The sequence below is a fragment of the Xiphias gladius genome, chromosome 21 (assembly GCF_016859285.1).
Source record: "Xiphias gladius isolate SHS-SW01 ecotype Sanya breed wild chromosome 21, ASM1685928v1, whole genome shotgun sequence".
Classification (NCBI taxonomy): domain Eukaryota; kingdom Metazoa; phylum Chordata; class Actinopteri; order Istiophoriformes; family Xiphiidae; genus Xiphias; species Xiphias gladius.
In genome coordinates this window covers 11,836,818-11,862,713 of record NC_053420.1, presented here as the reverse complement: position 1 = coordinate 11,862,713, position 25,896 = coordinate 11,836,818, and the positions used below count along the sequence as shown (strand labels likewise).

Below are 25,896 nucleotides of genomic sequence, written 5' to 3'. Positions count from 1 at the left end.
ATGACTGAATAAAATGAAATGTTTCAAAATTGAGTTTAAAATGATCCCAGTCAAGATCCAGTTTGAGTTCTGTGGCTAAAGAATTCACACATGTTGATCCCCTGAACAGAAAACGCCGACCGTACAAATGAGGATTTACAAGAAGGCACCTTACAATTCCCAAGTCACACACCTCAGGTTGCTGAGCCAGAAACCCTGAGAGGAACCACAAGGTCACTGAGCACCTTAGGACCCTGATTATTCAGACATTTATAGATAAGTATTTGCAAATTTGATGACATTATCAAAACTGTGCATATTTTGGTTTTATCAGAGCTGAGAGGTATTGTTCTGTATTCACAACTGTCACAGATAAACACCCACTGTGAACTTGAGTTTGAAAATGGAGATGTTGGGTGATTTTAGATATGTATTTTAACAGAAAAATAATGGATCACTGAAAGCTGCCTTCACTCATTTTAGTCTGTAATAGGCTCAGGAACCCTGTGAGCCTTAAATCTGAATGGGTCTATAGAAGATGAGTGAGTAAATGAACAACAGAGACAGTAGTAATTGATATTGTAGGCACACTCCTGGCTTGTGTAGTTTCTTCACAACGGCCTACTATTCCCATCAACCCTTTCGGCAAGATAAGCGTAAGCAGCCGCTGCCAACAACTTCAAACAGCCTTTTCGGAGTCTGTCAACCGTGTGTCTCCTGGCTGTGCTGTTTCTTCCTCTGGCCTGAGAACTGAAAAAAATGCTGTCATTCGCGCTGAGACAACTCACACGGGTAGGTATATCATTAAGTAAGATTTCTTTGTCATTGTCTCGTTCACGGTGTTTTTCAGGTGGTTAATTTAGCCGGCGTTCCTGTGCGGTTGAACTGTTAGCTAGCTTAACGTCAATGTTGGCCAGTACTACAGTCGTCGGGGGGGGTTAAGTTTCCCACTTCTGCCCGAGCAAGCTGTTCAGTTGTCACCAAATGAAAGACTATTTGCAGCACTTCGCCGGTAGCCGTGTTTTCTGTCCTGTTTGCGTTGCATTTTCGAAATCTTGACAGTTGTTAGCTAGCTGATAGTCTAGCCAGCTAGCTGCCAGTGCATGTTACATAGCTGCAGCTGTGTCCACGTAATGATGCAACAGCGACTGCTCAGTTTCATCATGTGGAAAAATTGCGAGAAACAACACGAATGAGCACGTTTTTCTGCGTCACGAAGAAGAGATAGATAATTTAATCGGTTATGAAATAGTGTTTTGTCACTAAAACTGCAGTTGAAGTTATTTTACGGTTACTCAGCAACACACAAGCTGTTTTTGAACTTAGAGGGGTTTCAAGTTAAAAGCCTCAGTCTTGATAACTCCATGCAGATAATACGAGAGAAGGTTCACAGATATAATTAACTAGAAATGAGTGGTCCTGCCCCCAGTAACGTCCAAAGTGCAAATTGAGGAAGAAATGTTCTGTATGAGTACCAAGCAAATATTAACTTCCAACTTTGAAGCAATTATGTAACAGATAAGGCTGTATTTTTGTCAGACTTGGGAAATATTATCTATTGTTTGAGCAGTGTCAGCAGCTTCTTGACTGTTGAAGTATTTATTATTGTGGGGTAGCTGCAGGGATAATTTAATCCCATTTTTTTATTAGTGTAATATAGATATTATCCTCATATATACGGTGAATCTAAGGTCCAAGGGACACTTAACTTCTACGCTCAGCTGTCCGTTTTTTAGCTACACTTAATTAAAACTAATGCTAAACTCTCATATGTAGTCTACTTTTGTTAATTTTAAAAGGGTTTGGGCAAAATATTTTCAACACCTTTCAGTATAACGCGTAACAATTCAACTGCAACACAAACTGCAGCCACTTCATTGAGCATGCAGTTGAATCAATACCCTTCCAAAAGAATTGTAACAGTATCTGAACATTATAATGTTCAATGATTTATTTCAGGCCTGTTGTATTAGACTGCACTCGATTTAGCTAGGTGTACCTAATAAACTTTCAAATAAATGTAAATCCTAACATCCTAACATTTTGTGTATTTATTTTACTTTTATTATTTACAATATAAGGGAAAGCACTGTCGACTACAGCCTCAACAAACACCTCTGACACAGTGTCAGAAATGATATAAGCTTTGCAAAGTTGCAAATGAATTAAAGGACATTGTTACTGTACAATGTACAGTGGGATCTGTTGTTATAGTAAATAGTTATGTTTGTGAATGTGAGTAATTTTCTCCCTGTGAAAGTGATTGTAAAATACATTCATTTTGAATGACTGAATGGTTGCACAGTGATTTCAGAAACCTTTATAATTTGACAGCCTTTTTATTTAACAATTTGTTCTATTAGTTGAGACATCAGGGTGATAGAGGTGTTGGTGGAAAAAAGTTGGTTGAGTGCTATTAACAGCCTGATTTTGAACTTTATGCAGTGACCCATTTTGGAGATGGTGTGAATTCCATGTACTTTCTCTGAAACAACTAGGCTATGCCAAGTGTGTGCCAAAATCTTGTGGCCTCTATTCAGACCTAGTTTTTATAAGTTACTGTCCATGACGTTTCCCATTAAACTGAGTGGTTCACATGCTTGCATGCTTTTCCTGTTGGTGCTAATTGGTTAAGTGTGCATCTTCATTGAATTTCTAAAGGACTCACAAGACTGTCTGCTTTTTGGTCAAGGCATTTGATATCCTCATAGATTCTGTATACATAAAAGAAAGATTTCACCCTGTGCAGTTATTGCTTGTTGCTGTTGACCTCAATTTCTTTAGAGGATAGTTTTAGGATTGGTCCATGAAGATGGCTGGCTATAAGGGAAACTCAGCTTTTGTGACTTGGTTGTTAAGTTCATGTGTTGCTTTTGATATTAATATCAGTGGAAAACAAAGATTGCTTTGGCCATTATGGGGATGTTTGCTCTAAAGTGGGCCAGTAGATTCCTAACATTACAGTTAAATCCATTTAAGAATTAAGAATAATTTCTAATCCCATGATGAAAACCTTTCTTTCAGTGCAAGAGGGCAAAGAACCAAGGCTGCTTCTCAGCTGTTATTTCTAACTACATTGTTATTTCTTTTATTAATTAGAGCATTTCTTTTTCAATGTTTAATCAACTTTCATACAAGCTGTTTTCCTTTTTTTTTTTTTAACAGGCTGTTTTATCGGAAGAACTTAGTTCTGGTAGAGATGATGTTTGAATTGCATGGATTTTTACTGGCCCTGTTCAAACCTTTGAATCACCAAATAAAGGCCTTTTGGAGGTGCTTGATCTTAGATTCACTGTGTAATGATAGAAAACGCTTCCACACACACACCTTTAAACCTGTGAAGAACCCCTACATTCAAAAAAAGACACATTTATTTTGTAATCCAGTAGCAAACTGAGTTTGGCTATCACAGAATGTAGCTTTTATAATTTCACATTTATGGCAGATTTAATATTTGACAGTTCTGTGAAAAATCTGGGGAATAAAGGAGGAGGGAATGGGCAAATGTTCAATTCAAAAGTGTGAGAACATTGGAGAGCATATGGCCCACCAGTATTTCCACGGACTGCTGTACATCTGTACATCCATCAGCAACTTTTTTTAAACCACTGGTGTTTACAAGAACCAGAGGCTAGAGGTCAAATAGAAAACTGAAATGCTGCTCTAACATCCTTACTCTGTTGAGCTTTCTGTTCTGAACACTTAAAAATGTTTAATTGTCAGTACCAGATGTGTCCTTGCCTTTCCGACGTAAGCATGAGGAAAGAACAACATTGAGAGATGACGTTCACGTGCCTTAAGCTGTTTATTAGCCTTCTGCTAATGCTTAATAATATTTTACTGGTATGACCAAAGTCTACACCTGTCACGACTAGACAAGTAGGAAAGTCAACATGCCAGTGATGTAACCAGGAAACTGACGTAAACTTACACTGAGAGAAACTCTTAAAGTATTAACCTATTGAGAAAGTTATCTTCTGTTTTTTTCCCAGTATCAATGCTGGACAAAATGTTTGGTTTTAAATATAAGAAGTTAGCGTGATTAGTGCTCAGACTTAATGCATTTTGTTTCCTGAAATTTCACCTCATCAACAGTTGAAATACAATGTATCTTTGTTGCATACTACATGACCAACTTAAAAAATGTAAACGAAAATGTAAAAACAAATGCGCATTTATTAAAGTTACTGCTAAAAATACTAATATTTCTCTGTGCTGTGTACTAAAATATTAGAGACTTGTTTTTCAAGACTTTCTTTTTGTTGGTGAGCAGACCTGCCCTGTGGAGTTTGGTGCATAACTCCTACTCACCATGCTTTTATTTGAAGTTCAGAAGAAAAGATTTGCAGTGTTGCTGCTTTTCTCAAACGTTACAGTCAACAGAGGTTAACTCCATGTAACAGATAACACAACTTTTTTTGGAAACCTAATTTTTATGTTTTTATTTCTATTTTTATATTTTTTAAGATCAACTGAGAAGAGTGCTATTGGCACATTCAATAACACCCAAAAATAAGTTTTCATAATGTTTTTATCTACTTTTTAAGCTGGCTCAGAAAGAGGATCTGATGACAATCTGAACACAGCCTGTCTGGCTTCATCACCTCCCACACCAAAACCGCAAAAGATTTAATTTAATGCCTATACACCCCAACTTTTAACATAGTCTAACCTAACAATGTCCCAGAAGAGGCATTCTTTAGCTTTTTTTAATTCAGTTTTATTCATTTAAAAGGAGCAGAACAAACACAAGTTTGTCAGCATTGATTCTTGGCTTCATTTTTTTTTTTTTTGCAACAGTGACGTTTATAAGTTGCTTGGAGCTACCCTGACTTAGTGAAATATAGCAGCCAGTGTCTTCAAAATTTCAAGTCTTCCTCATGTCAATACCAGACTAAACGCATATCAAACAAACAAACATCTGCCAGTGTCTTGGGATACCTCACACTACGACTGCATGTACCTTACAATGTTCTAAGCCTTTTTGCTTTTGTTAGCTTACATCTTTATGAACTCTGCACACAAATCTACATATCCAATCCTCTTCATCCAAATGAAACGTGCATGTGTGTAGAGCAGATCAGTGAGATCTTCAAAGGATAGCTGCATTTAACAAATTAGAATTTTACTTTAAAAAATGCCAAATGCATGCAGGTTCCAGTTTTGCAAATGTGAGGATGTGCTGCTTTCCTCTGTCTTATATCACTGTAAATTGAATATTTTAACTATTTTGAAAAATGTCACAATGGGGTAGTGGAAATTTTATATTGGGCATTTTTCACTAGTTTCTGAGATTTTCTAAAAATTGTTAAATAAAAAAAATGTTATAGTGGATTGAAAACCAACATAAACTAATTTTCTCTCCTTTTACTCTTTATAGAATAATATCCACTGTGTCTTAAAAGCATTTCATTCTCAAAAATACACACTTTTTAAAATAGTTTTAGGACTGATTTAACTGTATGTAGGTGGCTCAAATTTGCCTTTAGGTGGCCCTAACAAGATTTTACAATGCAGGAAAACATAGTAAAGAATTTCTGTTTTTTCATTTAACAGACTGTACACTTGGCAGAGACAATGAGAGGTTTGTGGGCACAGGCACAAGAAAGGCCACGAGCCAGGCTCGACCCAAGCAGTGTCACAAGTACAAACCACAGCATCCATCTGGACTCGCTGAGGCATCAGGAAGCCCAGTGTAGAGCTCCCTCACAATCTTTTTTTTTTTTTTTTCACCACACAAATATTGGGGAAAGATTATAGCATGAATGTACTGTTCCACTGCCTACATCATCTGAAGATTGGCTTTATTACTGGCATCGCTTAAGTCTCTGATTGTCACCCTGACAACCCTTTGACCCGAATAGAGTGGAGTCGCCCCAGACTCTGCCTCCGTCCCTTCACGCCTTTTCACTCTATCCAGATTTCTCAGTCTAGTGTCATCCATACTGAATCACAGGGCAATTTGTAACGGTCAGCCCTGCTATTAGTCAGTGACAGGGAAAGAGGCAACTGCGTGTCAGACTGACGGATGCTGTTGGCCTGTTGACACTTCTTCTCTCCTACCTTACATATCTTTTTTTTCTTTTTCTTTTTTTTTTCTTCACTATTTCTCCTCTCTAGTCCTTTCTGTTTTTCTTGTGTTACCAGGCTGATTGTTGTTTGGTATATCCACTGATGGACAGCAGTCATCTGTAAAATTGACTCGCTTTGGGAGCTGCTCAGGAAATGGGCCAAAATAATACAGAACTAGGATTAATGAAATGATTTTCTGTCTTCCCTTTTCTTCTTCTCTGCCATTGTTCTTTGGGCACAGATGTTTGACAGGAAAGGCAAACTGCCAACAATTACCTTATCATTGTCACGCAGATGCGGTGGATCTGTGACTCTGCTATTATTTTGTGCTCGGCACCCATGTTGATGGGGCCCTTTTCTCACAGCGGAATCTTCATCAAGTTCACCTTCAAACGACAGTGTAATCTGTCGCCTAAAAATAGTCCCATTGTGACATATTCGGTGCTTGTATCTTGGCTCTCACTTTTCTTGGATCAGTTTATCTTGTGTTTATTAATTAATCTCCTGTAATGATCAGGGCTGTGAAATAAGGCAGGACAGCGGAAAGGTAGACCACAGGGACTGACCTGCGTGTTTGTTTACGCCCAGAGCTGTCCTGTTTGGACACCATGAAAGTGATATGGATGACAAGAGGAACTAATAAAAATGCCACATGAGTGCTACTTGGCTGACATGATGGGGACAGAAGGATGGGGAAAAGGGAGCAGGGATGAAGGTGGAGGTGCGGAGGAGAAGGGAGAGGCACCCTTGTCTTTTTTGCAGTCGTCAGTTGTGCTGTATCTATGGCAGCTTTGCCTTGTGTTGGATTTTTCTGCAGCTGCTTCCCCCCTGCCCTGGTGTGTCCCAGCAGAAACGCAGACAGCAAAGGACAGTTCCCGTCAAGATTAAATGACCCGTGTGATTTCTCAGTGAGAAACGTGTCCTCAGAGGCAGCCCGACCTGTCTCCCCAGGCTCTCCTCTCTTCCAGAACCCTGAGGGGGGGTTCTCTCCCTTTCTCCACCATTACCACTGCCACTGGTGACAGAGGGTCAAGGTACAGATTGTTCAAAATCGGCCATTAATGTGCCAGTCGCCTCCCCTGGTGTGTCACCAGTGTCCCCTCTGCCACCCTGGAGAGCAAAGGAAGAGGCGGCGTAGAGAGGATAGGATAAACAGCGATGGATTAAATAAACTGTCTTCAAGCTGCTTCTAAGAATTAAGTGTTCTTCTTACTTTTTTTTTTTTTTTTTTTTTAAGAATGTGAAATAATAATACTATAGTGGGTAATTTTTGCCTGCAAAGATGACCCATTTTGTCTATTAACTATTATTCTGCCCAACATTAAAATTCATTATTTGTTTTTATAACAATAAAGTTAGATTTCTTTGTTAGATTTACAGTGCAATAAATTAAGGGCCCAAACATTTTTTTACACCACATGGAGGAAGTGCAAATTTTTTTTTTTTTTTTTAATGGGTGTCCTCGGCCAGTCCTAAGCATTGTGTTAATTGCTTTTTAATGGTGCTATTAAAGTGAGGTTGTCCCTCACACCCCAGCACACCTGTACAGATGATAACTATAGGTTGGCTGTGGTGGGATTGATCTCAACACAGAGTCATCATCACATTGTTGATATAATGACGGAAGAGAGCCAATTTGTTCTGAGTGCAATCAACCTGTCAAGAATTTTTTTTTTTAACCCCTGAGTGTTCTCCCACACAGTATTCTCCATGTTGATTGGGATCTATAGAGGGGAGTTGTGCACTGAAGGGCACACATGCAGCTTTAAGATTTTATTATTATCTATGCTAAGAATTTACTGTATGTAGTACCAAGCCAGGCACAGAGCATAGGACAAACAGGATTGAACCCAGTATATTGTAGGATTCATGTTTAAATTGGACGACAAAAAAAAAAAAAAAAGACAGAGCCATTGAAGATTATATGGACTCTGCACACACTCAGGATCAGGCATTGCAGCAGCAGAAGAAGCCCCAGTCCAGCCCCAGTCCAGATTAGATAAGCAGGAAGTGCTGAATCTGTTCTCTGTATGCCTCCTTCGGTACACTGAGACTGTCAAAGTCAGTCCCTCAGTTTGTAGAAGTGCTGATAGAGGCATAATTGAACAACCATGCTGATTATTGATATCCTGCAAACACGCCAGCTTCTAATTATGCCAGGCTACATATTAGATTCTGTGAGGAACAGAAGAGGGCAAGAGACTTGAAATGTCTCCTTTTATTTATATAGGACAAATCAGGGTGTCACTTCAAGTATGTAAAATGATCAGATACATTCTGTAGAGAAATTCTTTTCTGTGTAACCTGTTTGTTGATATGTGCTGGTCCCTCTTTAAGGGAAGAGGCCCCGCTACTTTCCTCTTTACATTCACATTACAGCCTTTCCCATACATAGGCTCTATTTGGGAGGCCCGTCCAGGTAGATAAAATCACTCGATTTCAGCATAGGTAAATCTTACATTCGAACGCAGAAAATAACCGGGGTTACACTCTCCCCCTCTAAACTGCATGAGTCTCTGCATGTACATCAGTCACACGGCGCGCCACCCACCACCACAAGTAAATTCGTAACCTGTGGGAAACACTGCATTACACACATTGTTTTCATTTTTTCCTCCCCCAACAGACTCACATTTTTAAAAAATAATTTATCTTGAATATTGTTTCTGATGGCACCAAAAATCTTGCAGGTGCAACACTTACTGCTGTCCTACTAGTTTTATGCTATTTGAATCGAAGCTGTGGTATTTGCATTCCAGTAGTAAGATCTTGGTAAAATAAAACAATCTGCAGTTTTGGCTGAAAAAAATATCTCCCCAAAATTTGGCATATTATGTCAGTTCTCATAAGACCAATTTTAGTGCAATGAGCCAGTTTAAGAAATAAGTTTATAATAACTCTGAGCTATGTAAAAAAGTTAATTTACTGTCAGTTGATCCTTTTCCTTTGTTTGTATCCTCTCTCTTTCCTCAAATCCACCAACCCTGCAACTTCTGTTCTGAACACAGCCACTGTGCCAGAGAGCCCCAATTCGTCTCAGTGTACGTGGTCAACAGTCCTACGCTGCCATGCGTACAGTGGATGAAGATCGTCCATGGACAGGCCAGGAGAGCCTGGCTCAGGATGACCCTGAGATGTGGGATCTACTTCAGAAAGAGAAAGACAGGCAGTGCCGTGGCTTAGAGCTCATTGCATCTGAGGTAAAAAAAAAAAAAAAAAACCCTTTAAAATATAAAACTGAAGTTTGGTTTGTTTTTTTTCTTTGTTTTTTTTAAATTAATGTAGTTTTTGACTGTTTTTGCACATATGTGATTAATTGAACAGTTTACAATGGAGAGAGGGGAAGAGTGGGCTGCAAAAGAGAGGGGGAAGACATCCAAAGTTCTTAAGTCTGATTTTAAACCTATGTAGGATGTCAGGATAACTTTGCATGCACCTTAGTGAATGTGTAAATTAATTAGCTTCCTCAAGACATTTTGATTTTACAATGGATAGATATTTAAAAAATTATAGGCCAGAGGATTAACTGATAGCCTGGGCAATCTAAGACACTTCCTTGAACCTCTTGATTTGTCAATCAAGGACCTCATTTGGTCAATGCCTTAACAATTTCGGCAAGGAATTGACATGATGGCAGATACTTTGAATTATAATATGACAGATTTTTTTCATTCAGTCAGCCGTTAGAAGAATATAACAACCCATCCTATACCATTTTGTATTTATTGCCTTGGCTCGTTTTTAAGGAAAGACAGCCAATGTAAACAGTCTAATGGGTGAATGAGTAGACTTGCTAGCCTGATAGATATCTATCCTGCTTGCCTTTTTTTTTCCAAATACCTGCTGGCAGCATTGACAAAAAGCCTTAAAGGGCTCATACTTTAGATAAATACACTATGTACAGCATATTCAGTACAACGAATTATGTGGGTGTTGCAGTTAAAAATCTTATGCTGCAAATGTAAATTAACTTATTGTGCATATTTATTCCTAAATCATCTTGCTGTTGTATGTTTAATAGTTTATATCAGTAAAAATTCCTGGTTTTTAAAATTTTCAGTGGGCTGCTAGCCCAGTAAAACTGTGACCTTCTGGCTCAAATATACATATGATAAAACAGATATCATGAACTCTGACAAGTGTTGAATTTTTTTTTTTTTTTTAAAGAACAAGTTGAAATCAACCTCACTTTTCATTCATTATTCACCCACTGACCAACTATGCACAGTGTGCTGTAAGTCATTCAAACTCGGCTTGAATCGCATACAGCATAATTGTGTTTTCACTCCAAGGCTGGATGGTGTGAAATGGAAAATTTTTACTATTCTAAAGAGCAGAAAAGGTTTTATTTTGCGTTGTTCTTTCTCTTGCTTCCTGTTTCTTCTTCGCCACAGTAGTTATTCAGTGGAGTATATCAGTCCCCTTCTCAGCACAAACCTGACCACTCTAGTGTGAGATAAAGCTGATATCTTCATTCTGCCTCCTCCTCACCTCACTCTGTAAGGCACATCACAGTACAGCTCAGCCAGGCAGACATACATTTTCCCATACTTGTCCCCACACACACACACACACACACACACACACACATGCAAACATTTCAAGACACTGAGAAACACATACATTTCCTTTTCTAATATATGCACATTCGTCAGCATGACAGACGGACGCAGCAGAAAGCTGTTACTGGAGCTGTTATCTCCCTTGATCTTCTCTTGGCTCCCAGGTGAAGCATTAGCATAACCACACACGCACACAACACACACACCACCACTGCAACGAGGGAGAAAGTGGAGACTGTAGGTGTTTGTGTGTGCTTTGTGTCAGACCCAATTATTGGCCAGTGTGATAATATACAGTAGAGTGTTGGTTCAGGAGGTCATGCCAAAAGTGGTAATACATTATATTACATTTACTTATTTTGATGAAGCTTTTATCCAAAGCAACTTACAAGTGGGGGACAACACTAAAGCTTCAGTACAGTATGAGACCTTGGAGTATGTTTTAAGAGCTAGATCTATTCAAAAGACAAAGTGCAAGGGGAACAGGTAAAGAAGTGCACCGAAAGTGCGCAATAAGTGCTAGTTAGGCATTTAGACTGTTAGATCTGTTAGGAGAGCAGGTACTCTTTGAAGAAATGAGTCTTCAAGAGATTCTTGAAGATAGAGAGGGACGCCCCTGCTCTGATAACATTTGGTAGCTCATTCCATCATTGGGGAACCACAAACGAGAAAAGTCTGGACTGTGATTGCCTTTTGTGCGGGGAGGACAATGCTAGACGATGTTCCTTTGAGGAACGCACTGGCCGAGAAGGAGCATAAGCCTGTATGATTGAGTTAAAGTACATGGGTGCAGACCCAGAAGTCACTCTGTAGGCAAGCATTAGTGACTTGAATTTGATCAGACGGGCATGGGTAGCCAGTTGAGGTCAATGAGCAGCGTAATGACATGTGGCCTTTCAGGCTGATCAAAAACCTGACGCGCCCCCGAATTCTGGCCCATCTGTAAAGGTTTCACTGCACGTGAAGGGAGGCCCGCTTGAATGGCATTGCAGTGATGGTATCCATTGTCAGTTACATAGCTGGGGTTGCACACATTTGTATACGTAACAGGATGTCATATCAAGTTTATTTGTACAGCCCAATATCAATAACATCGGTTCAGGCTTTACAAGACAACAGTCCCAATCACATTTTGTTTTTGCCCCCAATCCCAATCTGAATCTTTGATTATTTAATATGGTAACGTTTTGTTTTTTTAACATCATATTTTAATGTATTTTTCCCGCATTATGTATGTGCACATAAACATGCAGCTGAACAATCTGCCTAAAATTGGCTTACTTTAAAATTGGTAAAGGAACTTGATAATGAAAAGCTCTATATTAAGATAGCCTTTCCTTCAATGCTTTGTTATTAATGATTTGAACAATGTCCTATAATTGTTTGTATAAACTACATGAAGAGACGAGAGGTGTGTTAGTGTGGCAGGAAGGTTTGGACAAGAGCTGGACAACCTCTTGTCATCTCCAGCATAAATACCCTCAAATACGTTTTTCAACCAACAGAAACACTTTATAAAAAGAAGAAACCTCAGGAGAAGAAATTCAGAGAGGTATTGTTTTAATCAGATGGGTGCCACAGAAGCTGTAGGTGGGAAAATAGCAATTATAAGATAAACAGAAAGTTGTAACGGTTAGTTGAAATTAAAGTTGCAACTAATGATTCTTTTCACTGACGATTAATTTATTGATTATTTTCCAGATTAGTTGTTTGGGCCACAAAATTTCAGTAAACAGTAAAAAACGCAAATACAATTATCTATAGCTCAAGTTGCTTGTTTTTTCCAGAACCGGTCAAAAAACAAAAGATATTCTGGTTTGCTATCACATAAAATGGACAAAAACGTAAACTCATCCCATCTGAGAAGCTAGAACAAGAGAATGTGTAGTATTTTTGCCAAAAAAAAAAAAAGTTTATCAAAATATTTGTCAAGATTGTTGTTGATCTACTTATCGATTAATTAACTAATTGTTGTAGCTCTAATACAAAAACGGGATCATGAGTTAGTTGTCAAATTATAATTGGTGCAGCTAAATTGCCGTGCTGCTGCAGGTATGGTGATTTAGCTTTTGTATATTAAAGAGAAATGTCATTTAACATGTCTTTTTCAACTTCCAGCACATGTACAGGATACAATCAAAAACTTTTTTGGGGATAATTGTACTCTTTTGCAGCAAACCAACTCACAAAAATTTGTTTTTCTTTGAAAACACATCGTAAAATGATTAAAAAAAAAAAAAAAAAAAGGACACACCAATGTATCTCAGCATGTGCAGAAAAGTTTATTACATTATCTTGTATCCTCCAGCAGCAAGGCGATAAGCATTGTGAAGTGCAGGGCATTACTCTATGGAAGTCCAGAGGTTCAATACTGTAATGATTGCCTTTAGCTGGAGGGGGATATCTCACTATCACTTAACAGACTTTAATTTGCCATCCTTGTCCCTTCTGTCCACTCGCGCCATTGATCTGAGTGTGTGTTTGCTTGTGTGTGCGTGTGTGTTCCCACCACAGAATTTCTGTAGTCGAGCAGCTCTGGAAGCTCAGGGCTCCTGTCTGAACAACAAGTATTCGGAAGGCTACCCAGGGAGAAGGTGAGTGTTAATTCAGCCGCACCCCGGCTTATTAATGCTGTTGATATTCTCTGCTTTAGGATATTTTTCACAAACATGCACAATTAAACACACACACAGACACATGCTGATTTATACTGTGGTCTCTCGCTTGCCCTATCGCTGTATAGTACATGGCACAGCAAATAATCCACAGCCTCTACCTTGCCAAAGAAGATTCCTGAGGGGATACATTGGAAGAATTTGGTGTCAGGCTGATAGTTGCATGTTTTCTATTTTCAGTTTGCCCTTGTATAATTTACATTTATCAGCAGCCAACAGAGAGCTGATATATTCTGAAATGCTCCTCATTTGATTGTTGCATTACAACCCTACCATAAATGTCCCTCCCTGAGAATATGTTTAATTTTTTTTTTTTCCCCCCCACACCCTTTTCATCTGCTGTTTTACATTTTAATGTAATGAGCAAAAATGCATGATTTCACTGAATGAGTGGTTTGTACAGTTGCCATCTCTTGCTCCTTCATCTGCAATTCCATTGAAAAGATTTGAGCATTTTCACCTGAGATGTCTCAAATCTGATCTCGGGTCAACATTTTTCTAGATTGCCCTAGGTCTTTGTGACCAACACTGCCGTTTGTGGCAAATGTATGAAAGGTAACAGCCATTGTTGAGATTGACATAAATTGAATTCATATCAGTGCTTAATCTAACAGGTTGTTTGCAGGAGTGATGCATCTGTTAGTAAATGACCTAAAAGTGTCTTTTTTTATTCATAGAAGATCACGTTTCCTTTTCTTTCTTTCTCTGAAACCCCTGTGTCCCACACATCTACAGATACTATGGTGGAGCAGAAGTGGTCGACCAAATTGAGCTACTGTGTCAGAAGAGAGCCTTGGATTCCTTTGACCTGGATCCAGCTCTGTGGGGTGTCAATGTCCAGCCATATTCTGGCTCACCTGCTAACTTTGCCGTCTACACTGCCGTGCTCAACCCCCACGACCGCATCATGGGCCTGGACCTGCCTGATGGAGGACAGTCAGTAGTCAATGCGGATTTCTTTCTAATCTTAACCACCGCACTGTCACTTATTTTCTCTTACCCTCACACTTTTCTAAGATGCCCCAGTTTCTTTGTTGGCCAGTGCTAGTGTGTTACTTGCAGGATCTGAAGAATAAATGGAAAAATATATTTTTTTCTTTACCTGCACATTTGTTTAGACTAAAGAATAAAATGTTTCTGTCTTTTTTTTTTACTGCCTGTCTACTTGTTCCTTTTTGTCACTCCAGTCTGACCCATGGCTACATGTCTGATGTAAAGAGGATATCTGCAACCTCAATCTATTTTGAGTCCATGCCCTACAAGCTGAAAGTAAGTAGAGACCCTCACCGCTAATATCAACTAACAACTAAAAATGGACCAACTTATACCAGTGATATACCATCAGCTTTCTTAAAAATTGTGAAGAAAAGCGAATGGAATGCGAACAGCGACCAAAGCATGTTATAGTGTAATGAAAGCGATGCAGCAGATACAGGTTAAATAATATTTGAAAATACTTAATAAATGTCATGTGTGCTCATAATTTTTTGATTTTCTTCCAATGTCAGATGAGATGAGTTTTCTGAATTCCAATAATCCGGTCCTTTAATGTCAAAACAATTATAGTCAAGCTTTTCAGAGTCAGTTGTTCTCTACAACTGACTTATGAACCGACCAGCACATGAACAAGTACTGTTCGTCAGTACCACCCATGTGTCAGGGCAGCTACAGTCTTCTCAGATAGTTCGATCAGTCAACTCTACTACTTCTTAAATTGTGCTATTTATAGACAAAACACACTTTTTGTGAATGTTTCCAAAATAATATATTGCACAGTATGCTGTGTATAAAGTGTTTGATGTTGTGAACTGAATTTTCTTAGCCCATCTGCTGTAATAGTGAATGGGAAAAACCGTTAAAGACTGGATAAAGAACAGTGTGCAGCTGTACCACCACAAGGACAAAACATTTAGAAAAAGTGCTGCTTATAATAAACCACTTTTTTTTTAAATATTCCTGTCTTTATGTTGACAGTACATTACAAAACAATTATTTTTCATTAATTTTTGCAAGTTTTTTTAATCTCTTCTTTTGTTGTAGTCATTGACTAAAATAACAAGAAAAAAACAGAAATTCAAATTCTTCAATAAGCACTAATGTCTAAATTTAAAAGACTGGGTCTGCGAATCAAAGTAATAAAATAATAACAGGATATTGAGTGAAATAAACAGAAAAAAAGAGAAAAACGTACTAGAAACGCTGTGATCCCATTGTAGGAAATCCTGTTTCCTTTTCTTGCCCCCACAGGGAGGACACAAGACAGTGTGGGTAGGGATTGAGTGTCTAACTCAAGGAAACATCAGCCCATCAGACGCTTACTGGCAGACTCTTGCCAACAGAGGGACTTAAACTAAAGTGATATGGCTGCTGTATAGCCAGTCTTCTCACAACATAACCATACAGTCCTATTAGTATACTACGTAAAATAACTGAAGTGCTGTTTTCCACCTGCATGAAGATCTGTACCACGCAGGCTACTCAGATGTGACAAGTAATTTTTCAAGTAGACATGTAGATAAGATTGTCATCATATATTAGTGCATAGTGTTTTATTCTTTGGGTCATAGTTGTGTGGTAGTGTTGGTAGCAGTTGATGGATGACCATGAGAGTCTGCATGTCCAGACCTGCTGATGTATGGGCTGGCAGGACCCCTCTGCGAGAGAGATAATGGGAAATCGACAGGCTGGCCAGCACCACTGGCTCTGTCTTCGCAATGAGCAGCTTGATGGAGTGAGGGGCCATCCATAGATGTGCTCTGGAGATGGGAGATTATCAGGTTGTCTAAATAAAGCTTTCCCTCCTCCTTTTCTCTACTCTTTTTCTTGTCTGTCTCCCTGATTCTCCATTCTCTTCTTTGTCTCTCACTTTGTTTTTCTGCTCCATCATTCTCTCTTTCTCTCTCTCTCTCTCTCTCTCTCTCTCTCTCTCTCTCCCTCCCCTTGCATTGACTCTCTTTTCTAACCCTTGAAGAAAGGGGGGGGGGGTAAAACTTGAGATTCAGGCACAAGACACACTGGTCATTTGACTGGTCCAGCATGACTCCATTTCATGTGACTTTGAACTACACCCACTGGACAATGGATTGTCTGACATGTCTCTTAAATTGCTTAGTTCAATGAAAAGAGCAGGAAAAGTCTCCAAACCAATGTCTAATGTGTTCAGCCTCATCACACCAGTTGAGTAGATGCCTGAAAGGTTGAATTAGGCTAAGTAGGGATGCATTACTGCAGTTGCTCCATCTTCTACCATGATACGATAGGTTGAAATTTCTGCCTTAGATAAATTCCCCTTTTAAGGTAGCCGGAGTACTTCAAATGCAGCTGCTTCAAATGAGCTTCAAATGGAAAAAAAATCTCTCTTCCGTGTTGATATGTTTTCTGTTGATCCTCAAGATATGTGACATTTTTTTTTTTTTTATCCTCTCATGTTCCTTTTTTCCCCTGACCCTTACTCTCCCTCTAATATTCTCATATTCCTCCTCCACTTCTTTATTCTTTCCTCTCACTCTGCCTTTTCTCTCTCTTCTCAATCTGTCTCCCTCTCTGCCTTTCTGCAGACTGCAACAGGACTCATAGACTACGACCAGATGGAGCTGACGGCCAAGCTGTTCCGGCCCAAGCTCATCATTGCTGGCACCAGCGCCTATGCCCGCCTCATTGACTACGCCCGCATCAAGAAGGTGCATGGAAACTTTGTATATTCAAAACTCACCCAGCTTTTACCCCGTCTCTCTCTCTGTGTTTCATTCTACCTGCAGTCTGATTTCTCCACTTCCCATCCTGCATTAGGAAGGATAGACCAGCTTTGTTCTCTTATTTAAAACTCAGTCAATTTTTTCCATTGAACTGTCACCTTCGTCCCATAGTTTTCTGCTCTAAATACCAAGCATTCACTTTTAAATTTCAAGCTTTCCAAAAAGAAACCAATTTTTTAGGGTCTTTCATCCTCGCGCGCAACAACACAGATGCTGTCTTTCTCGCTTGCCTTCTTGCCTACTCAACCGAACTGAACGTGGACACCGACTCACACGTACACAGTACCAACTTTTAACGGCACACTTCACTGCTCTGTTTGACAGTGCACAAGAGGCCCCTTATCTGTTTTGTTATACCCACCCGCTGACTCACTTCATTCACTCCATGACTGCTTCCCTTTGTGGCAGAGCTGCACTTTAGGTAGTACCATCAGATGGAGTGTCCCACCATTACAGAGCTGTGTTTTTATTAAGCACCATAACTATTTTGCCACTAGGCCTGAAGTGGGGCCATATTTTCCCCCTGGCATGTCTCTGGAACTGTTCACTGTTTTATGGCAGAATCTGCTAGGCCGGGCTCCTGTCCAGATTTTCTGTGTTGTGTTACCTAGATTGCAGAAGGCTGCTTTTTTTTTTTTTTTTCCATCTGAAATATATTTGACTATCGGCGTTCATCAGCTATTCCACATCACCCTCTTGTGTTCTTTACCCCCTCCAGTAACCCTGCCATCTCCCCTTGCCTTTTAATCTAATAAACATGTGCTGATTCAGTTTAGATATGAGAAGAAGGGAGATTGTCATGATAATGCATATTAATTGGAGCACTAGAAAGATTGTTTACTGCTCTAATCATTCGCCAGTGAGTCATTTGGATTTTAACGAGCTATTTATTGTTTGTGCCTTTTTCAATAAATGCTGGCAAGAGAAAGCAAGGATTTATTGAATTATGCTGTAATATTTCTGGCCTCTGAAGACTGCAAAGTGTGTAATTACACTAGTTCCCATCTTGAAATATCTGCCATTTGAGAGAATAGGTACTGCTAACAGATGTACAGTTAGATATCAAATCTTAACCATGGGGGGAAAATGTAAATGCATTAGTGCCAAGAGATTGTATCTCACATTTTTAATATCTCACATTTCAACATATACAGAGCAGGGCTCAGTAGGGTCACTGATGACACAGACAGAGGCAAGTTGAAGCATGTAGTTTAGTTTTATTTAGTAACTATAGTAGTTTCTGGTAGAAATCTGTACGTAAAAATAATGCACATGCACATACAGTGCAGTTCATACAAATTTGGGCATTACGTTTAAAACTTTCTGACTTTCAGCTGGGGTTTTATTGTGTTAATAGCTATATTGTATTAACAGTGTAGGACTCACCCCCTTTTGTACATGTCTCTCTACCCCCCAAAGCTTGACTCCCTGCACTGAAGTTCAGTTACCACAGAGTCATGATTGTAGTGATTTTGGGTCTCGTACCGAAAAAAATAACTCCTGCCCTAGGGTATCAATTTGAACCCTAATTTTGTGTTTTTTCCCTCTTTTACATGCTTTCCCTCTCAGCTGTGCACTGACATTAAAGCCTACATGCTTGCTGACATGGCCCACATCAGTGGCCTGGTAGCAGCCAAAGCCATTCCCTCTCCCTTTGAACACGCTGACTTGGTCACCTCTACCACACACAAATCCCTCCGAGGAGCCAGGTAAGGAGGACAGCCAGTGTGCAATAGGGCGACGAGTAGGGTCAAATGAAATTACCAGGGATTAAACCTTGTTTGGGTTTTAGAGAAAAATAAAATGGTAAGAATGCAGTAAATTATTCTGTTGTGTCCAGAGCTGGCCTCATCTTCTACCGTAAGGGTGTTCGCTCAGTGGACAAGAAGGGGAAGGAGATCATGTACGACCTCGAGGACAAGGTCAACTTCTCTGTCTTCCCCTCCCTGCAGGGTGGACCTCATAACCATGCCATCGCCGGTGTGGCTGTGGCACTTAGACAGGTCAGAACAACACACAGATGCTCAATTTCAATGCAAAAGTAACTAACTTTATTTGTATTGACATAACGTTTAATATCCCGGTCTGCTATTTCCTAATGAAAAGCTGATAACTGGTGGTGAATCAGATTTTACAGTGAAACTAAATCTTACAGCCTGACTCAGGAGCTTGTTCCCTAAACTACTGTGGGCATCTGCTTCTTCTTTTTCTCAAGTGTGAACTGTCTGGAACTTAATGCTGTTACTATTGATATTTAATCTGTTTAAGAGGATGGAAAGGTGATGTCTCACTTTTACCATAGAAAGGGAATTTTTTTAAGGCCAAAAGTCCTCAACTTATTTGGGTTTTTAATCACTAAAATAGTTATATCTATTGTACTTTTAACCAGTGGTCAAACATTTTTTTTCAGGTAATTTGATCAGGTATCAGAGGAAAGTATTAAAAGTATCTTCCCCAAGATAAAAATAAAAATAGACTTTTGAGAAAAAAAAAAATGATATGTTTATATTGTATAAAATTGTTTTCTTGATATCTCATGAACCATTTCCTGATTGCCAAATGAAAAAAGGCAGCTCTAACCAGTGCTTGTATCCAGCCCAGTTCTTTCAATCATTTGTGTGTGTGTCCAGGCACAGTCTCCCATGTTTAAGGAGTATATTGCCCAGGTGCTAAAGAATGCCAAGGCTATGGCTGCAGCTCTTCTCAGCAAAGGCTACACCCTGGTATCAGGTAATCTAACTTTATTAAATATTCAAATTTAACCGTTCTTTTTTTGAGACACTGGCTCAGTAAACAGCAGGGAGAAACATCAAAAAAACGTCAATAAAGAGATCCTGTCACAAAATGAAAATAACATGGCGGAAAAAAACAAACAAATGCATTTAAGTTCGTGATGTGCAAATGGGGTAATGTCAGTGTCACTGCCTCGTCAGTCAAAAAAATTAAATCAGATGAAAGTGGTCACTTTGTACTTGTGATCGACTACTTGAATCTTGTACTGCATTTAATACGCTGGCCTCAGCTCTTTTTTGATGTATAGCCTTTAGTTGATACCCTTAAAAAAAAATACAGACTTGTCCTGTGCTTACACTGCATTGTGTGCATGTTTTTTTAATCCCTTTATAGATGTCTCTGTAAAAAATAAAAAGGAAAAGGGTGTTTTATACTGCTTAAGTCAAACAAACTTGTAAAAAGGAGTGTGCACTAACTCAAGTAAGTTGTATACATTAATTGCTAAAGTAAGATTTTGGCATTTTCAACTATGTAAATTTTTAGGGGGCGATTACACGGTCAGGTGCCCTGTAGTCTGTGGTGTTGTTGAACTGTACTGCATTATACAGAGGTGTTTCTGTTATTCAGCGTACCCTCGTTGATAAAAAAGGGTTGACAAAATGATAGAAACACCTTCATATAATGCAATACAGTTCAACAGACTATAAACTGCAGCTTCAGAAATGTTGTATTTGACCAGGTGTACCTAATAAACTGGCAACTGAGTGTGTATTTGGTATATGAAACAAATACAAGTGAGCATAGTTCAAACTATAAAAGAAAATAACCAGTAAGTGAATTTCCTGCTTAAGTCGCTTCAAGTAATTTGTTCTTAATCACAATGACAATCAATTTTACTATTGGTAAATAATGTAAAATATCATATAGCTTTAATGGCATTGTCCATTTGTCACCTTCACAGAGCTCATTGAGTAAGAGAAGCAGAGTCATCTTTTGCTCTTGTTGTCCCATGAAGTAAAATTTATAAATACAGTGCTCAGATTAACATGAAGTAAATATGCATATAAACATGGACAAATGCGTCAGAAAGGTGACGCTGTGAAGGATTTTAAGGCCCGGAAAACACACTACCCAACAGTAATTTGGCTTCATAATTAACTGTATTTTTTTTCATATCCTAAAGTTATCAAATCTAGTAACATTACCTCATCCACGTCAACCTTAAGTTGAGGTGGTCTGATCAAAGGCCTAAAAGTGAAGTTTGTGTCCACAAAGCCTCGGACTTTCCTCCTCTACAAAAGTTTTTACTAGGAATGCTGAATATTTCAGGTGGGACCGACAACCACCTGGTCCTGGTAGACCTGCGCCCTAAGGGCATTGACGGAGCTCGTGCCGAAAGGGTGCTGGAGCTCGTGTCAATCACTGCCAATAAGAACACTTGCCCTGGGGACAAGAGTGCCCTGACTCCTGGCGGCCTTAGGCTAGGTAAGGACCAGCTTCATAATACACTACCTTTAGCCTGACTCAATAAAGTTCCTGTCATACTTATTAAGGGTAGGATCAGAAACCACATAAAAAATCAGGAAAATTGTGCTGATTTGTGTATTCAAAAAGTTATAAATCTCATTTAAAAAAAAGAGAATGTATGAATGAGAATGTAAACGATATTCCCACTCTGTCAAGATATTCAGTCTTATTATATTGGTCAGTTCAGCATTTTGTGTTCTATAAAAATACAAGGTGATTTATTTATTTATTTATTTTAAATTTAGTTTGCAGTTAACATCCTCTTCACTTGATCTCTCTTACTTAGCTTTTCAAAATGTAGTTCAGCATATGGAAATTAGTCAGCCACCAATTAAGCCACAAGCACTGAGCAAATCATGATTAATTAATCATGTTTGGCTTTTTAATCATCTTCCAGGAAGTTCAAGAGCTACACTGCCACATTTTTAGCATTATCTTAAGGCAAGACATTTTAACTGCAGTACAATGCTCTGCACTTATCACCTTCTCATTTGGGCTGCACCTTCGTTACCCATCGACTATCAGCATCTGTGTAGATTTAACACATCTGGAGTCTGTGTGGATTCATTACTGAAATGTGAAGAAGCTCTGGGATTCTTCTTTTTTCCAAAGACCATATGGTTCCTAAGTAGGAAAAAAAGCAAGAAAATGAATAACAGACAGTTGAACTGTAAAAGTAAAAGGAAGAAATTGCTGATCCTTACTTTTTATTTCAAGCTGCAGGATTTGTGTTCTTGTCTGTCCCAGGTGCTCCAGCCCTGACCTCAAGACAGTTCAAAGAAGCTGACTTTGTGCAAGTTGTCGAGTTCATGGATGAGGGCTTCAAGATTGCCTTGGACGTCAAGAAAAAGACAGGTAAGCTTAATGTGAGAAGGGAGACAGATTACAGTGTAGCCTGGTGGTTGGCAAGAACGTGTGTCTAAATTTTTTGGTCTTTTTGTTCAAATCACAGTTTGAAACTATGTATTTTCTAGAAATGCAACAAATGTACGATATGCTGCATTTTATATTGAATTGTTGGATACCAAAACAAAAAAAAGGCCCTGTGGTGATAAAACAAAAAAAGCTAAAAATGGAAAGCTGAGCATTCGCCCTCTGTTTTCCACTGTCTTCTCCAGGAAAGCTCCAGGACTACAAGAATTTCCTTCTTCAGGACCCAGAGACTGTTGCTCGCATCGCTGATCTGCGCCACCGTGTTGAAGCTTTTGCCAGGCCCTTTCCCATGCCGGGCTTCCACGATCATTAGGCCAGTCAGAATGGAGTCAGGAGGCTGAAAGCCAGGTGGTGGAAAGCTGGCTGAGCAGAAGTATTTAAGGAGAGGGAAAGAGGTCATGAGGTAGTAAAATGTGATTGGTGACTGTAAATGGGGATGAATTTTGAGTTCCCTTTATTCCAATCAGATCTGGGAAACCACATTTTTTTAATACTTCTTTGCAATCATCCATCAGTCTATTCTAGTAAAAACATGGCCTCCATATCGAGGTAAAGGAAAAAAAACATGAGTTTTTTTTTTTTTTTTTTTTTTTTAAGAGCCGAAGAACTTATTTTCTATTGTACGTGTGAAGATTTTTCTCCGTTGTTTTTACACCATTTCTTTAATGTGTGTGTATGGGACGAAAAAATAACATTTCAAATCCAACATGACCAACAGGTACTGGGGTCACAGACTCTGTGACTTGATTAATGTATAAGTAGTTATTACAATAAGTTACACTGAAGAGTCTTAACGCTGTAAAGAGACTTAACTAAAGTCACTAATGTAGATTATTATATTCACCTGTGTGCATGGTAGTTTTTCTAATCTCATTTTCTCTTTATGAAACCAGGTAAAGTAGGAAGCTTCATGATGCAAAGGGTTGCTCTGCCAAACAATGTTGTGTTGGCCTTCTAACATTTTTGTGGGGGAAATTTTGCTGAAAATCACAAATTCACTCAAAATATCCATATTTGAAAGTTAGCCCTTTAATTTAGGAGAGAATCGTGCAACTTGTCTCGAAAGTGGAAGGGTCCAAGTCAGATTGCAAATTATAATATAATATGTCCACCTTGTTTTCTTTTGATGCTGTTGTGATTGCATCATCTTTTTTTTTTTTTTTTTCTTCCGGCATATCATAATGTCAGATTTTAATCACTCTATATTTTGTAATGGCAGATAAATAACCAAATGGAATAATAACAGCAATGTCATCCTGGATTATTTCATACTTTCCTTTAAGTGCGTTTACAAAGAGTATATACTTTTCTATATATTATTTTAAAGAAAAATTAACTATGTGAACTGTCATCATTTCACATATATCTTTTGGTTTCTAATACTAGTATGAATATCACTTGTTGCGCAAGAAAAAAGATGATCTGTGGTGAAATTTGCCAGATTTAAGTGTCATTTATTTCACCACGGTGTTCAATGATGGAAACTGAAGCAGCTGGAGTTGATAAAACATTTTCAGAGAATTTTGTCATCTGTCTGGTTAACAGATTAGCACTATTGTCATTATCACTGCATCAGTGAGGAAGCAAGATTTCTGTTTGTGAAATGGTCTTACAGCACAATCGAGAAAAAGGATGTTAGAAACGGTGTGGTAGTGGCTTACTTTGTGCAAAACCCAGCTTCTAATGTAAACCGAATATGAATTATCCAGATGACTAGTTTTTGACAGCCAATAGAATGAACTTTGCCAAAACAGACCAATAAGTATTTTACTGCACTGTTCATAAAGTCACTGTTTATCTGTTATCATCTCTGACACGTTGCCAGGTACTGTACTTTAAGTTTGAACTGTCTTTTACAGAACGCTTTTATTTTATTAGCTGATACCTAATAAAATTCATTAATGCAAATATAATTTGTGTGGTGTAACTAATATTAATATACATTACTTGTCACACACTAGTCATGACCAGCAAGGTGTGTGGGAAGATGTCATTCTGTCAAAATGTATCATGTTTGTCTGGACAGTCATGGTGCACGTTTGTGTTGGAGCATAGATGTGTTTGTGTGTTAGACTGTTTGAAATTGTGAGCACAGTAGTAAATTCTTAACTAGATATGTACAATAATAATTAGTACAATCACTTTTGGTTTTAGAGGATTGGTGCTGGGGTTATAGTAGTTTATGTGGAAGGGTTTCGATAAAAAAATGTGAAATAATAACATGTAATAACAATCCAAAATTAGTTTCACCACGTTTTACTGTACACTTTGTGCTGCAGTTTTTCTTCACCCCTCAGCAGACCTATTTTGCAGTTGTGAAATGTACGTAAGTACTTTTACTATACTCAAGTACTGTATTTAGGTATTTTGGTTTGTTTTGGGTATATTTTGGTGTGGTATTTTTTTTTAGGGGGGGGGGTACATGTACTTTACATGACTATTTTATTTCATTTCACCTTTATTTCATACACCTTTGATTCTTTTACTCCACTAAATGGAAACAATCTAATTCCTACTCCACTACATTTATATGACATTAACATATGCAATTTTACATACAAATCACACGATAAGCTCATAGAATACCGAGTACTTTTATCTTCGATACATTTTTGTAATACTGCTTGAGGACTCTCAAGGCAGGGCTTGTACAAGTATCTTCACAGTTAAGTGTCGATTCCTCCGCAGCTGTTTGGAAATGTTTTCCAGTCAGCAAGGGGTTGAGAGACAGCAGTTAGAGATGTAGTTACAGTCAGCCAAACTAGGTCGTATTTTGTTTTCAGGGGTCCAATGGTGGCATAAATCGCCCTTCCAGGTGACTATTAAAATCCCGACCGTGAGCCTTGCGAGGTCGTTCAGACCTAATCCGCGGGGGCGCGGCCTCCCTCCCGCACATGGCCTACTCTACCAGCGGCAGCACAAATCCAACGCACCCTTCTTGATAGGGCGGGCTATTTAAACCCCTCAATGCCCCGCGCGCTATTTGCCGCCGTTCGCCTGCTACCTTACAGTCAACCTTTGAGCTGAGTGCTGTGACACATCTTCAGATACTACTACTACAGTACTACTTACAGCACATGTCGCGTTTAAAAAAGACAAACAAAAAAAAAACATGCCGGTAACATAGCCTAATGTAGATAACGGCTTTGCGAAGGACATAAAGCGCCGCTTGCTGCCGCTAGCTGCCGCTAGCCTCTGTTAGCCTCTGTTAGCCTCTGTTGCCATTCGACTGCTCTGTTCAGTAACGTTTGCATCGATTAAGGGCTTCACGAATCACTTGGAAGGGCCGCACTGGACAACTTGGGACAGTTGCGACTCTTACCAAAGGATTTACTGTCCGCGGAGGGTCACTGCTTCATCGAGGTAAGCGGTGGCTACTCGTGGCTAACATACCTGTCATGATCATGTCCGGGCTCTGTCCATTTTGTTTCTTCCTGCGCCTGGTTCCATCCGCTGCCTGTCTTTCTGGCTGATTTATTGCCGATGGTGATCTGCTGGTTGTATGATGGATCCTATACTGCTCACAAATGCAGTGTTTTCTTTTGTGAAATACTTTCTTCTTGGCGTGGAGGTTGTTTCCTTTGGTTGGTTGGCGCCTGCATTGTCCTGTAATTCTGTTTTGTAGTTTACATAAATGTTGCAATACTGAGGGTATTTTTG

The 25,896-nt window shown here is 39.0% G+C and overlaps 1 protein-coding gene and 1 long non-coding RNA gene across 2 annotated transcripts; one reads left to right on the top strand and one right to left on the bottom strand.

The window, feature by feature from the left end:
* The first annotated feature begins 623 nt into the window (after positions 1–623).
* On the top strand, positions 624–24,144 carry shmt2 (serine hydroxymethyltransferase 2 (mitochondrial)). Its single transcript, XM_040115823.1, has 12 exons — positions 624–771; positions 9,060–9,251; positions 13,128–13,207; positions 14,024–14,224; positions 14,476–14,557; positions 16,846–16,968; positions 18,613–18,752; positions 18,884–19,046; positions 19,674–19,773; positions 21,106–21,261; positions 22,051–22,158; positions 22,422–24,144. The coding sequence occupies exons 1-12, from the start codon at positions 739–741 to the stop codon at positions 22,547–22,549; spliced, it is 1,506 nt and encodes a 501-aa protein (XP_039971757.1). The 5' UTR covers positions 624–738; the 3' UTR covers positions 22,550–24,144.
* Positions 21,487–25,822, bottom strand: LOC120783099. Its single transcript, XR_005706300.1, has 3 exons — positions 25,630–25,822; positions 22,008–22,135; positions 21,487–21,927 (listed from the first exon to the last, which is right to left on the bottom strand). It is a non-coding gene; the product is annotated as an uncharacterized LOC120783099 (long non-coding RNA).
* Positions 25,823–25,896: the final 74 nt, after the last annotated feature.